A 15279-nucleotide genomic window follows, 5' to 3' on the forward strand; every position below is an offset into this window, starting at 1 on the left:
ATCTTTATACTGCCTAAAAGAAATTTTATCATGTGTATAATTTAATGGCTTATATTCTGACTCATCACAGCCAAATAAAAAAGAAAAAAAAACGAGCGTTCAACTTAAATGTCTTTACAAGCATAGCTTCTTATTTATCTCCATCAGTTTCAGGAAATACTTGATGTTTAATGTTTTTCTATAAACACAAAAAGTGATAAAGAAATCCTCTTATCAGATCACGTGGTGCAGCATGTGGGTTATTTGCACAGGTGCAGTTCAGAAAGGCAAATGTCGAAAAATTCTCATCTGTCTGCACATTGTGAAAGAGACGTTTTGTCCGCTATCACGAATATGAGTGACTGAAATCTGAAGCATGCTGTTTACTTTTTAAAGCAGGTAAGATACCACTTCTTTTGAAATTCCTTCAAAAATATTCTTTGGCTGATTGATGAAATGCTTTCAGACCAAAAGAAAAATTTTCTGAACATCATTTGAATGGTATATTTTTAACAAGGGGAAAAAAAGCAATTTTCAAGAAATTCTCCATTTATGAATGCTAGAGATTCATTTTTGATAGACAAGCTCAAGATATTTTTTATGCATATTTTTGTATGTTATGGTCAATGTGATTAATCAATTATTAGTTGTAAAAACTGCGATTAGCATTAATAAGAAGCGATTAATCATATTGATTATAATATATAATAATATTGCTTACTGTGCTTTTACCTTTATACAAAAAGGAATTGAGAATATTTTGTTTCTTTTGTATTGTTTACAAAACATAATTTAAAAGCGACGATTAAATCATTCAGGAGTTTGAAGATTTGAGGTTCAAATTTAAACAGCATATATTCTGAGGGGACATTTGCGATAAGCATTTCTAATTTTCTAAAAGCAGACATTTGTCTATTTTCTTATAACATAATTTAAAAGCGACGATTAAATCATTCAGGAGTTTGAAGATTTGAGGTTCAAATTTAAACAGCATATATTCTGAGGGGACATTTGCAATAAGCATTTCTAATTTTCTAAAAGCAGACATTTGTCTATTTTCTTATAACATAAATCTCATATTTAAATATAGTTTATTATTTTAGCATTATTTTAAATTGCTATTGGATAAAAATATTTCATGATTCATTCTCGGGAAAAATTAAAAGGAATCGCTGAGCATTATTTCTTGCATTGATCATTATACTGTTAAATGCAAGATGTCGTTTGTTAGGAAATCAAATTCTTTGAAAATTAATTCGGTCAAAATTTTTTGAATTCAACATATTCTATTATTATTTTTCATATTTTTGATAGCAATGCGCCTTATCGTCAAGAATTCATCTATTAAAATAAAACTATGGACAGTTTGAAGCTAATAGACTGAATGTTTTTGATTTGGTAAATTGAAACGGTCTACCCATACTTATTGTTTTATATTCATTTTAAAAGTGTGGTATAAAAATTAATGCTTAAAATGTTTTAATTAAAAAGGACAATGAATTTTTAATAAATTTATGAGAAAAGCAACTTTCTACGAAAAAATCAGCTTATTTCTATTAGTAGTTATTACATTATTTTATGCAATACATAGCAGTGTAATTAGTGAACCATTTTATACACTTCAAATAAAAATTTCTAAGTTGGCATTCAAAATGAGTATGGAAGAGATATTTAATGCATTAAATGTTACCTTATCTGCTTTTGTTACTATCGTAAATGCTAAAAAATGTTTTCCGTAAATGTTATATTGTAAGATGTCACTGTTTTTGCATTTTTATTTCGGATGGAAAAAATAACTTAAAAATAGTGATATTAGCTGTTTTGCACTACAAAACAATCAGTAAGCGAAGAAAATATTTTTTAAAAATAAACGTTACAAACACATTCTTTAAATTTTGTAAATATTTAATTTTATCATGGATTCAAAACTGCAATAATTATAATAGAAATAAGGAGATAAGTATTTACAAAAATAAACTCAAATAAACTGTCATTTTTAAAAAATTTCTATCATATCTTGCAAATAGCAAAATTAAAAATGTTTATAATTTGATATTAAAAAATTCACAAATAAAATTAACCGATGTGTAACGTTATTCTCACTGTGCAACGTTTTTATTTCTCCATGAGAATTTTCAAAACGTTGTTCTGAAAACTCAAAATTACACATTTGTTCTAAAAATAGCTGAATTATGTATTTAAAAACAAACGAACCCTCAAGCTCTTCGACTTCAAAAAATAACATAACGCGTGTTGGAGAATGATATTCATGGAGTAGTCTATTGATATAATTATTTTGTTATAAACATAATTATTACCATTTATATGTTTTCCTACTGAAAATCCTTCGTTTTTATTTGCGCTTATTTTAGTTTAGTGAAACTCAACCTTAATCAAAGTATTTATAATGCAAAATGATTACAAATTAATATACCGACTTTACAGGTCTGTTAAACGAAAACAAAACAAATTACAGCCTTATTATTCATCAGAAATCAAAAATAACAGTTGAAAGTTTAAATTCAACACAATTAAGTGTTCAATGTGAGCCCCTTCAGAAAGGCAAAGGATATCGAAACGGTACGATAACTCATCCCACAATTTTTTATGCGTGCTTAGTGTGAAACTTCGAAAAGATACAGATATGCGTATATGGCAATACTTGATTATTTTTTTTTTTTGCGCTACATCAAACAGGTGTTTGTTTCACCTTTACAAACGACGTTAACGAACTGTAGGCATGCAACTCTGCAGGCTTTCAAAGTGCACATCAAAGATGCTGAAAAAGTATGCAATAAACTACCGTATCCTCTTAATATCGTTTGTATTTTTGGAGTGGCATACAATGAACACTTAGAACTCTATTGAACTAAACTTTCAACTGTTATTTATAATTTCGACGCACAACAAGCTTGTGCTTTGTTTTATTTTCTTTCAATAGTTCTGCAAATCATTTATAATCATACTCTAATGTATATACATACTGTACTGCATACTAAAAATGATAAATCTATAAAATTCATTTAGGTAAATTTTAAAAAGGGATATTTAATTAATTCAAATTACAACAGGACTACAATAAAATGCATTAGATTATATTCTATAAGAAATTATTCTTTAAAATGCCGTCCTCAACAATAGTGGATATTCTTCCAAAAAAATATCAAATACTTTGGTTCTCATTCTGATTTTCAAACACTCATCCTCTGATTCAATGAGGACTACCATATTCACAAATCATTTTTTTTTTCAGCAAAAAATTGCTGTAAAGTCACATTTCAAGAATTCCCCACATTTGGTTTTAGTGATGCAGTTTTAATGTCGTATTTAAAGCAGTTAGTATTTTAGACTGATAATTTTGAAGGATCCCACTTAAAATTTTATAATAATGTGAAAAATATAAAAAAATTGACCATGTAATTGACTTGCTATTACAATTTCATTGAGGCATACGATTTGAATATTTTTCTTTCTAGAAAACAGTATTTTTTTTTAATTATAGCTCTTTCATCTTCCCAAGTTTATAAAAATTACGACAATTTACACACTCGATATTATATGCGATAAAATTTAACCCTTTGCATGATCATGGAAATTTCCATCACAACATTTAGTGAACAAAAAATTGTACTCAAAGCAGGTGTATTGTAAATTGGTTGTTGCTGGCAACTTTTTTCACGACTATTGCGTAATAAAGAACGTAGCTGTCAAGAAAAAATTAAATGTCACAATCATTATAGCAAGTTTGAACTTGGCATTCCGCAGTTTGTTGTGGTTGGAAGAAACATGTGATTTCTTGAATAATTTTTATAACTAATCTGAGATTTTTTTTGCTAATAAAAGCGGTAATGAGTGGAGGAATTTAGAAGAGAGGAGTATTGAAGATTTCGTAATGAGTTTAATATGTAAATTTGCATGATGATGGGTATTTTCATCATACACTTTTTTAATTATTTTGTATTTGTAATTATTTATACTAGGATTTTTTTAAACATTTTTCCTTTAATCTAGAGCATGAATTATATCACTCTGATTTATTTCAAGAAAAGAAAAAAAATCATGAAATGAAGAGTTAATTCTTTACGGAAATGTTCGTTGCGATTTGTTATTGCCATGCTTCGAGAAATGTGCTATAAAAATAAAATAATTGCTATATTTGCGATGTCTTTCAAAGACCCAGTTTAAGGATAAGTTTACAGCCGATTTCACAAAACTTCCTTAACTCAATGCAGAAAGATCCCTATCAGCTCAAAATGTTCCAAAATGTAGTTACGACATCTTCTCGGTATCGTCTGGTATTTAGAATATCGAACAAGATTGTGGAGATGTCGTACAATATCTTGTTTAGTAGCGAATCCATTTTTCTTTGAAAATGTCAAATATATTTAAACAAGTATCTAGGGCATGGAAGTCAATACACTAATAAGGAATTATCCAGCTTCAATGAAAATAGGTGGACGTGATGAACAGCTTAATAAGTGATCTACTTTCGGTTGGAGTCTAGATTCCGATACTCGGTCATCTTCTGCCAATGGTACTTAGGATTTGATACTTCTGTGTGGATTGCACTTTGGATAGTTGATATCAAGAAATCGAGTGCAGTTATCACCGATCTCTGCCTTCACGTTCGATTGTGGTTTTAAAGTAACCATTGCCCCTTTGACGATGAAATCTATCATAGTTTACCAAAAAAATTCAACGAATAATTTTAATTCGTTGAATGAATTAAAATTACTCATTGAATTCAATGAATATAATCATTACCTTCTTGGTTCTTTATTTCTTTAACTCGAAAAATGAAAAAAAAACTAAACTTATTTTTTTAAATTTTTGATGCAAAAACTTTTTATGAACATTTGATAATTATGTTCCCTTAATTTTAATTCATTTATATACTATTTTTTCACTCTGAACAAACTAACAAATATCAGTTCTAACAACCAATTTACTATTAGAAAACCCAGTTGCTCATCTCTCTGAATGTTTTAACTATAGTAATAATAAATGTAGTACACTTAGTTATTTTTCTTGCTAAATAATTCAGAATAGTTGAACTTCGCTTGAATTAATAATAATGTGATATAAAACAAATATAGGCTTACTCTTATGTTGCGAAAATAATCCAGAATAGTTTAACTAAATTTGAATTAATAATAAATAAATAAATAATAAAACTATTTCAATGCGATATAAAATAAACAGAGGCTTTGTCTTTTGAATTTAATTAGACAGAAATTGTTGGATTCTGAAATCCAAAATCTCTCATTACCAGAAAAAAGTAATGCATTCCCAATGACTACTGAAAAACAAATAAGTCGAATAGCAACAAATTAATTCCAAGAAATGTGACCGCTTCCATCTGTAAATCAGCTAAACCTCTAGAGATGCCAAATGCAGTTAAGTAAAACACTTGAATTGATTCAATTAAGTTTCTAATTTATTTTACGGAGTATATGCTTAGTGTTTCTGACATTTTATGTTTGATGTTTCTTTTGTGTGCGTCTCTTAATCAGAAGCTTACAGAACATCAAATCAGTAGGAAAAATAAAGGAATGAAATTGTTCTGGCATTTTAAAAAAAAAAAGGCTGTTACATTTTGGACATGAAAATACTTCGGATCACTAACCCTCATTTCAGCTTACTCTGCCATCTTGTGGTAAACAATTGAATTATCTCAAACGATAATCACTAGTACTTACATCAGTAGAAATCTGCTGTTGTTTTCTAGTCAGGTCTTACTTATGAATGCGGTTGTAAAATTATTTTTGTTATGAAATGGGTACCATTTTTGCAGAGTTATATTTATTTACTTACAAATTTCAAGAATTATTTGAGGATTCCCACTATGTTCCTGCTTCTGCAATATAAATGGTAAGTAAGCCTACATGCTGTTTGTAAGTTCAGACATAACCTCTCAGTATTATACGTGTTAAAACATTAAATTGTTACCTCTTGTACCTTGTACCTCAATAACATCCTATAACATGTAATACGGACTCCAAATATATGAGATATCAATGACATAAAATGGAACAAAACTTTAAATATATTGGTCCTGAAGTTATAGAGTAAGCAACTGAATCTGTGTATAGTGAAAGAGAAAAGAAAATTTCTATCGGAAAGCGTTGTAAAATATATTATGTTCAATTTACAACATTAATTCGGCCTTTGGCAATTTTTAAGAAACCTGGAAAAGAGAAATTCAAATATAATGTTCAGTACAACTCTCAAAAAACTGCCTGAAAAGAACAGCTCTGTTTAGATAAGTATATAAACAAAGTGGCGAAGATGAACTACGGATCAATGAAAATGAAAGTTAAAAGTCTTGCGTATAAATTAAAGTATAATAAAATTCGAACTGTCAAGTGTCGTGAAGAAAAGGTCATTTATGACAAGAAGCGCTGCAAAATTATCCAATAGAATGCCGGTAAAGACAAGTTATTCTAGAGCAGCAGCTTTCACCTCTACGAATGATAAAACATTCTTTAAAAGCCTCGAAGACGTACAGTTGAAATGAGGCTCTTTTCCACATCGACGCATCTGAAATCAGACAATTTGATCCAAGACACCAGACCATCTTGATCCATGGATTACTTTGCATGCATATAATTTATTTAACTTTCTTTATCTGACTCTTCATAGATAGTGATGATTAAAGTTAAATAGATGCTACATAAAATAGGACACCTATACCTAAAATAAAGATGTAAATTATTGGTTTTTATTTTTATAATAAAAAATTATCTAAGTTAAACAAGCTTTCCATTTTATTAGTCTTGCGATTTATTTCAAAAACTTACTTTTGTTTTCAAAGTTATTTGATATGCTCAATTATTCTCATTTTGAAATTTAAAAAAAGTTATAGAAAGACCCACAAATCTAGAACTAACTCGGATACAAATGTCAATACTTAAAAATGGACTCTAATGGTCTTAATGAAGTTTCAACTGAAAGGTAATTTAAATCAAGTAATTTTCTTTTAATCTTTTGGTGTCCCATTTCTGCTCTCTTTTGAAAGCAAATATTAGTTTTTCTGGTTATCATTGTAAGATAAATATTAAGATGTTCTTGAGATAAAGGCATCTCAACATTCAACTAACATCATTTCTAGGTATTAGAGAGAATAAGCATGTAATGGAAGGATTTTGCAGTTTAACATTTCTATTTCGTTTATTTTTACACAATTTTTTTAATAGAAGCGATACTAAATATTATTTTTTTATTCCAGCAGAAAAATTTTTTGCTGAATTTTGATAGTTTAAATTTCATCTGGATTTATTTTCCTAAAAATTTATTCATTTTTTAAAAATTTTCTTGAATAATTCTTTTAACAAATCTCTCTATTTATTCCAAAATTTTGCATTGTTTGGGCTGTTGTGTTTCGAACGCAGATTGTGTTGATTTAACAATTTTTTTTCGGCTCCATTAAATTTCTTTTAATTAATATTTTCTAGCAAAATTTTAATATCTTGATAAAACGGTATTAATAGATATAATAAATCGAATATATTTTTATCCCTGGGAAATACAGAATTAAGTTTACAATTTTAAAATTTTCCACTATCTTACATTTTTCAATGTCATCAAGTTGTTCAAAGAAGTTAAAATAAAGCTTTTTCTCGTCTGATTTTTCTTTTAAAAGTATATTAGTAATATTAAAGACGCTTCTTTTCAACAGCAGGTAATATTAAATAAAAAAAGAAGCATGATTTCTTTCATGTTATTTTCGTTATCTTTTAACATTTTGTGTAGTAGTTTTTCAGTGTATTTTATACTTTTGTTGTTGCTGTTTTTAAGCATTTTTTTAAAGAGAACACATTCATCATTCCTCTAAATTTAACTTTTTATCAGAAAACATTATCTTTCATAATAAAGCAACTTACAACTTATGTTTAATTTTTCAGGTCTTTTAAATACTCTATTTAATGAAATCAAAAATTTTGTTTTTACTTTTATTCGAATAACCATCTTCTTCCTTTCCTAATCAATATATGAAGAAATCAATAATTCTTGAATCTTTAGTTATAAATTTAAATAAACAATTAGCAAAAGTTTAAATATATAAAGTCTGTAATATATTTTTGAGAAGCATAACATCAATATATTTATTTGCCCCCACGTAAACATAAAATAATTACTTGATGTTTTCTGGTATATCTTTTTTTTTTCATTTATTGCCTGCGCAATGGATACTTTATTATATATTATTATTAGTGTCTTGCGTATATTAGTAGTGCCAACTCCAAATTTTAAATATCTGCTTAAACCATTATTCGATTAATGAATTCTTTGTAAAATAATAATTATAAATCAAGTTGTACAAAGTAATATGTTTAAATTCCATTTATCTGCAGAAAAAAAAATCATTTTTTGAAAGAAGTGCAAAGAGAGATAAATATATACCCATCTTTAATTGGTGATTTCATGAATACTTGTTAGATTTTTTTCGCTTGATGTTTTTTTACTCTCTAAAAAAGACGCTTTGATACTTTTTGTCCTTTAAGAACATGCATTGATGAAGGTTTTTTTTTATTCTTACAGCCTAAAAAACATGATACATCAAAACTTTTTGTATACAAATACGCGTAAATGGCCTGTTGTACATTGCTGATTATATTACTAATGATGGATCACATATATACAGGATGATTCAAAACTTATCGTTCAAATTTCGTGGGGAGGTAGGGAATACATCAGGAAACTGATTTCACACAGGAAAGTATGCTCGTAAACGTCATCTGCATGGACAAAATAAACAAGTAAAGTGAACACAAGGGAAACAGTACAATTATGAAAGAGTAAGCTGTCCCAAAGAGAAAATGAACATTACATAATGAGCGTAATCTCATTTTTTAGAAAAAGGTAACGATTCCTACAAGTTTTGACAACTCATTATGTCGGAAAAATTATGAAGATGTATTTTTATTGATTTCAACCTACAAAAACTGCATTTCCTATATCAATTACGTAAAAAGAATACGGAAGCAAATTTATATAAAATTTAAATAATGTGTTTGACAGTGTTCAAGCTAATGCTTTAAAAATTATAAAATTTGAAGAACTCAATTTTTATTGATTTCAAGACACCCACAGAAAAGATGATTTTTTTCTTGGGGGAGGGGGTCGGTATGAAGATAGCGGAGAAAGAGCATTAGTGAGAGTCAGTTCCAATATTGGTTGTATTAACAGAGCCATTGCATTTCTAAAGCAATGTGCAGATCAAGAAATGACGCATTTTCTATGTCATGACATTAACTGAAGTGAATCCACACAGTGAAAAAAGAATAATTTGGAAAAAATAAAATTACATAGACGGACATAAAGACTTGAACGAAGTATGTAGTGCGAGCAAAATATTGAGTAATGTGAATTATCTTTTGATGCACTAAAAATGAAAAAAAGAAGCGCGATTATCTTGAACTCGTTGAATTGTTGAATTGTTGAATCATTAAAAGGAACTCTGACTCGATAATCAAAATCGGGCCACTAGAGGCTTTATAAAGTGCTCGACAGATGACAAAGACAATATAATCCTTTAAAATGTTTTTATTTAAACCGAAAGTGGTTTTTAAAATGCCCGAAGTGAACGATCCGACAAACATCTGCTTGTTTCTTGTGACGGTGCATGTTAAAGCATTATTAGAGAATTCATCTGCAGTCAGTGTTCCTTTTAATGATTTATTGCTTTTAAAATGCTTATAGAAATATGGAAATATAAATAAGATCATTTAATCAGTTGCTATAATTTTTATTTAATATTATCTATTATATTTAAATGAGAAGTCCAATCTGTTAGAAATCTTTTATCAAAATGTTTCTAGTGCTTCCAAAAAGCACACCATAGAGAATTGAAACGGTAAAATTTTAGTACTAAAAAAGAAAATGTATTATTCGGCCAAAGATTCCCCTTTTTTTAATTACGTTTTTTATACTATTTATTTCATCTAATAAGATGACATTTATCTTTGATTTCAATCAATTCTCATCATTTACGAAATTTTTAACAAGGTTTCGGAATGAACCTTTACAAATTAAATCGTCTTAAAATTCAATTTCTACGAATTTACATAATCAAATAATAAGTTCGTTTGTTCTCGTTACTTCTTTCAGAAAAATAATAAAAAATTTCATTTCACAGAAAATTTTAAATTTATTGAAGAAATTCGATTTCAACATTAGCTCTCTGAACTTCAGTTCAAATTTTTGTCATAGTGAATATTCTTATTTAAAGCGTCAAGAAACATTACTGAATCTCAATGTGGTTAAAGATGTTTTCGAAAGAAGGATGAAGCTGATGCAATATTTTAATGAATTCTTAAGACTACATAAAAACTTCCTAGACCCAGACTGCTACATGGCTTCTTTTAAACGAAAATTTATTTAAATACGTTACTAAAAAGAAATTTAATGCTTATTATGCTTTTTTTAAAGATACCATTTAATAATTTTATAACAAAATTAAGCAATTTCTTAATATGAGTATTAAATATACATTTTCAAATGCTTATTTTATTGCCATTTTTTTGCTACATCTTTATTTAGTCAAGCTATGAGAAACGAATAAAACGTTTATATATATATATATATATATATATATATATATATAGAGAGAGAGAGAGAGAGAGAGAGAGAGAGAGAGGAAATATTTAATGTACTGTAAAAGAGGGGGGATGCTTGATTTACTAATTTAAGGAGTGAGCACAAATAATTGAAGTCTATTTAAAAATTTTCGATTAAATATTTTACCAAAATACTTCAATAAAGATATTTTTTAGCTTATTCATAAATACTTGGCATTCAGTAGTTTGAGATTTACTAAGATTATCTGGGTTTTTCATCAATTCTTTCAACATTTATAGATGAAATTTACTTTGAATATTCTTTGTAATTACGAACTCTCATACTGGGGAATAAAATTTACAGTTTTCATGACGATAATAACTTCAGGTAATTGTAGGTTAAATACTCGGTTTCTTTAATGAAACGTTAAGGAATTCTCGTTCTTCTCAGACTGTTTTTAAACACCTGCGTCAATAAAAATGCCAAATGAGCAATATATCCAGACATTTAATTACTCAACAAATAAGAACACTCTATATAAGAAGATGAGGTATGCTTTATGCCGCTTATAAAGAATAAAAACATCTTTATGCTGTTGAAGGAACAAGAGTTTATTTTAATGGTTGAATTTTGAAAGAAAGATAATATTAAGCAATGATAATAAGTGAATCTTCATATAAAAGCATGCTCAATAAGCAATATGGCATCCAAACGCACTCTGTTGCTAAAACGGGACTTATTGATCTCTTTTATATTCATTAAAAACAACATATTGTTATATAATGCATACTGTAACATTACTGCCAACGATCCTTGCGAGAATATCGTAATCATTTTTTATTTATAGATTCACCATGGATAGCATACTTCTAGTAGGCTGCATTACTCCTTTAATCCTTTTTCTCATCATTGGATGGTTCATTTGTCACAGAAGACGGAAACCCCAATTCCGTAGCTCCCTTGTGATCGCTGAGTGCCTTGAACCGCAGGTAATTTGTCGACCTGTGCCATGTCAGCATCCCTACTATAGGGTGATTTCAGAATACTCTGGGCATCAAGAAAAGGCTCCGTTAACGGAAGAAAAGGTATGTGCTAAATGAATACAAACTCAAATATATGTTTCCCTTTTACAAATTTTCGGTGAAAGTTCAAATGTTACCTCATAAATCATTTATCTATAAGGCAATTTGAAGCGTTCTTATCAGTGAAAAATTTCGATTCATTCGCCCGTAATATTATTTACTTCAGCCACAAAATAATACGTAGAAGGAAATTTTCAAGAAAATAACCTAAGATTAAATCATCTAGAAAGTTCAAAGTTTTTCAATAAAAGTGGATTTCGAGAGGAAAAGGCAGTAATCCTTGATTTTTGTAATATTTTTCGCTCGACATATTACATTATGTATGTCATTTTAGGTATTACTTATCCACTTATCCAATGTTTGAATTAAATATACGAGTTCAACCTTCATCAGTTTTTCAAATTCTTATTCGCAAGTTTTATTTTATATCTAAAGAAATTTTACGAAGCAAAAAAAGATTTCGAGTGCATTCATGATTTGAAGTCAATACTTTCTGCTTTATAATTTTAAATGAAATGTTTACAAAATCATATGTTTGATTCGTAATTTATTTTTCTTGAATTCTTAATTTAAGTCGTCCATTTAAATTATTTAATTTTTGAGCACACCTAAATTAGAAATTTTGTAACAATTAATTCTTAAAATGTAATCATGTGTAACAAGATTTATATCAGTTTTCATACTTTAAGCCTATTAGAAGCTGTGGGTGCTTCTTTCATTCCATATTTTTAATTTTCTTTTTTCCTTAATTTTTAACCCTTTTTAAGAAGGTGATAAATATCTTACCACCGCCTTAAAATGGCTTGCAAACATTGTAACACCAAAACTCATTAGAAACGGACAAAAGTGTCATATTCAACATATATTGTTCCGTTGTATTCAGCTCCTTGTTTTATGTGGATTCACCAGAATAGTTAAATAATGCATTTGGTAATTAATTTACATTGTATTTGGTTTTCCTACCACTTATGTGACGTGTAATTAATATATTTTAAATTCTGAAATAACTAATAATAAATAGTTTTACAAAAATGCAAATTTATTTGTAAAATTATTTGTATTTATATTTTTTTTCATTGAATAAGTCAGTAAATTATCATTGCTGGTTGTATTGGGAGGTGGTAAATATGTTATCACCTCTGTTATAAACAACAGCCACAACAACAAATTAAAAAAAAAATACTTCTTTTTGTCGTAAATGGGTTTCTTTTCTCCAATTATAGCATAAAATGTGAATTTTGAAAGAATAGAAAACGGTTTGCGTCCGTTAAAGGATTAACCTTATCAAACCATATTATTCAAGATGCAAACAAAAGTCAAATATATTCGTTGAAAGTTTTTCTTTGAAGAAAACAGAGAATAAATGTTAACTCGCTCGCTTTCTTTCTCTCTTTATATTTCAACATATTTTTAACAATAAAAAATTTTTTCTATAAATCATTTCTTTACTTTTTATAATATTTTTCCAACACAGTTGTAAAATATTATGATCATTTTCCCCTTTAATTCTGCATCTTCCATATAATATCGAATCGTATGGATGTCATTCATATTGGTTTAGTAATTAATTACCTTAAAATATTTCAAACATCTAACTCGAATTTCAGATTTTTCAGATCACTCAGTCAAACTTCAATCAGTCAATAAATTCAGATCAAAATCACTCAGTCAATAAATTTCCGAACTTATGCAATAATATGGTAAGGATAATGTGTTCATACCACTGCATGTAAATGAAACGCAGTCTGTGCTATGAAGTTGCGCGCCGCGACAACAGTACAACAGCGAGGTGTGACAAGTCCTTCTACTGGATGCTCTATATGCTGGAAAACCACAAGAAAACAATGATTTTCTTTTTAGTGAGAAAGAAATTACAAATCCACCCATAATTTTAATTTGGGTCCTGCTCATAACAGATCTTAATGAAAAGCTTATGAAGGAATAGATTAAAAAAAAATGATTTCCTTTCTTTTATAAGAAATTCCGTCTTATTGAATCATGAGTGTGTATGACTAAACTTACTCATTATTAATTTCCAAAATTCTTTCATCGTTCTTTAGATTAGATTGTATCCAGAAAGCTCGATAACGAATAGCGACATTCTACAAGAAGACTCGAAGCGCTGGTAGTATAATATAACCGAAGCTTTTTTAAAGCCAGTAGTATTAATGAAATGAGCAAAAAGCGGACAGCAAATCTCTAGCTAAATAGCACACAGCCTAATAACGCTTTCAGTAAAACAGGAAAATCTATTCTACTGTTAACACTCCAAAGGATAATTAATCGGTTTTACTGACCCTGGGTAGTGGGTGCGGTTAGTGGGTGCGCCTCCACTAACATAGCTTTCGTGATACGGTATAAAGTTTTCAAAAAGATTACATTCCCCAATCCTAATAGAGGTATCGCCAAATTTCTTGTATTTTCGAGAGCACTTTTGTCGCCAGAATTTTCAAATTCCTCGCCAAAAGGGGAAATCCTTGACCTAGCTAGTTAGTTACTTAGTTATATTAATGGCCCGTTTTAAAGCAACATTAGAACTATTTGGGGACGGACCTCTTAATTTTGAAACTTGGTCAGATGACGGTTCTTGATCTAGCATCCGTTAGAAATGTCTAAAATTCTTCTCCTTACCTTGAAACTAATTGCACAGAGAAGCAATATTACATTTACGTAAAAATATTCTCTCCTTTCTTTGGCATTATTTTATAGAGATATTTGAGCTATTTTAACTCTATATTTTTTTTGAAAAATGTTTCTTTTCATTGAATTGACAGGCAGAAAGTCAACCTTCTACTGAGGAGATCACCAATGCTGATTGGTATCGCCGACTAAGCTTAAGCAGCATTCCTCGGAAATCCAGTTTATCTGCTTCCCATACCAGGAGAGCCTCGGATGCATCGCGCCTGGTGAAACCCATACCTCTGACACTTGCATAATCGTTTGTACAGATTTTATTTTGCACCTTTATTTTATCTTTTGTTAATAAAGTTAATTTTTTAAAAAAAAATTGCCACATTGAATTGTAAAAATGTTGGTGGGTAAAAATTTCCATATACAGAACAATGAATAGTAATGTTCAAAAACTATCATATAGCCATATAAGAATAGAAACTTACTCATACGGCTTTAACTTTTTAAAATCTAGTAGTTTATTTTTGAACCACTACTTTATTTACGCCTTCTATTCTGCGGTATATTTTTGTACCACCTTTACATGGAGAAACAAGAACATCTAAGGTACGAAATATATCAAACGTACGAAAGAGATGAAAGTTAATTTTGATAACAAGTTTATTTTTATCTTATTTATTTTTTGATATATCTACAAATAAAATTTGATTTCATCGTTTTAGGGATATCTGTGCATTTCCAAAAATATTGAATTATTATGCATATGGAATAGTTAGAAATTTATTAAATAAGTGTTTGCATACTGAAAAATAGCTACTGAAAGAGAGTGGCGTGTTTTTAGATCCTGTTTCTATAATTTGATGCGATTCATAGTACTTTAAAACGTTAAATTTTCTAGTGTAATGCAAGACATTAAATATTAGGGTGTCCCAAAAGTTTCTTTCTTATCGCGTTATGAATGGCCTTATCTGGCTCTGTTTGTACAAACATGTAGGCTTACCTATTAACCGTCTATATCATCGGTTTC

At 28.7% G+C, this 15279-nt stretch overlaps 1 protein-coding gene across 1 annotated transcript; it reads left to right on the forward strand.

Moving 5' to 3' along the window:
- The first annotated feature begins 217 nt into the window (after positions 1-217).
- LOC129960556 (uncharacterized) lies at positions 218-14621 on the forward strand. Its single transcript, XM_056074045.1, has 3 exons — positions 218-378; positions 11387-11624; positions 14396-14621. Exons 2-3 carry the CDS (start codon positions 11394-11396, stop codon positions 14555-14557), a joined length of 393 nt encoding a protein of 130 aa, XP_055930020.1. The 5' UTR covers positions 218-378; positions 11387-11393; the 3' UTR covers positions 14558-14621.
- The last annotated feature ends 658 nt before the right edge of the window (positions 14622-15279 follow it).

Source organism: Argiope bruennichi, chromosome X2, assembly GCF_947563725.1.
Source record: "Argiope bruennichi chromosome X2, qqArgBrue1.1, whole genome shotgun sequence".
Taxonomy (NCBI): domain Eukaryota; kingdom Metazoa; phylum Arthropoda; class Arachnida; order Araneae; family Araneidae; genus Argiope; species Argiope bruennichi.

What these genes read in the sequence shown, in the direction of transcription:
- LOC129960556 (XM_056074045.1), top strand. Translation starts at nt 11,394, where the DNA reads ATGGATAGCATACTTCTAGTAGGCTGCATTACTCCTTTAATCCTTTTT. An exon ending in CTCCGTTAACGGAAGAAAAG is followed by an intron (nt 11,625 to 14,395) that starts GTATGTGCTAAA and finishes TTGAATTGACAG; the next exon opens with GCAGAAAGTCAACCTTCTAC.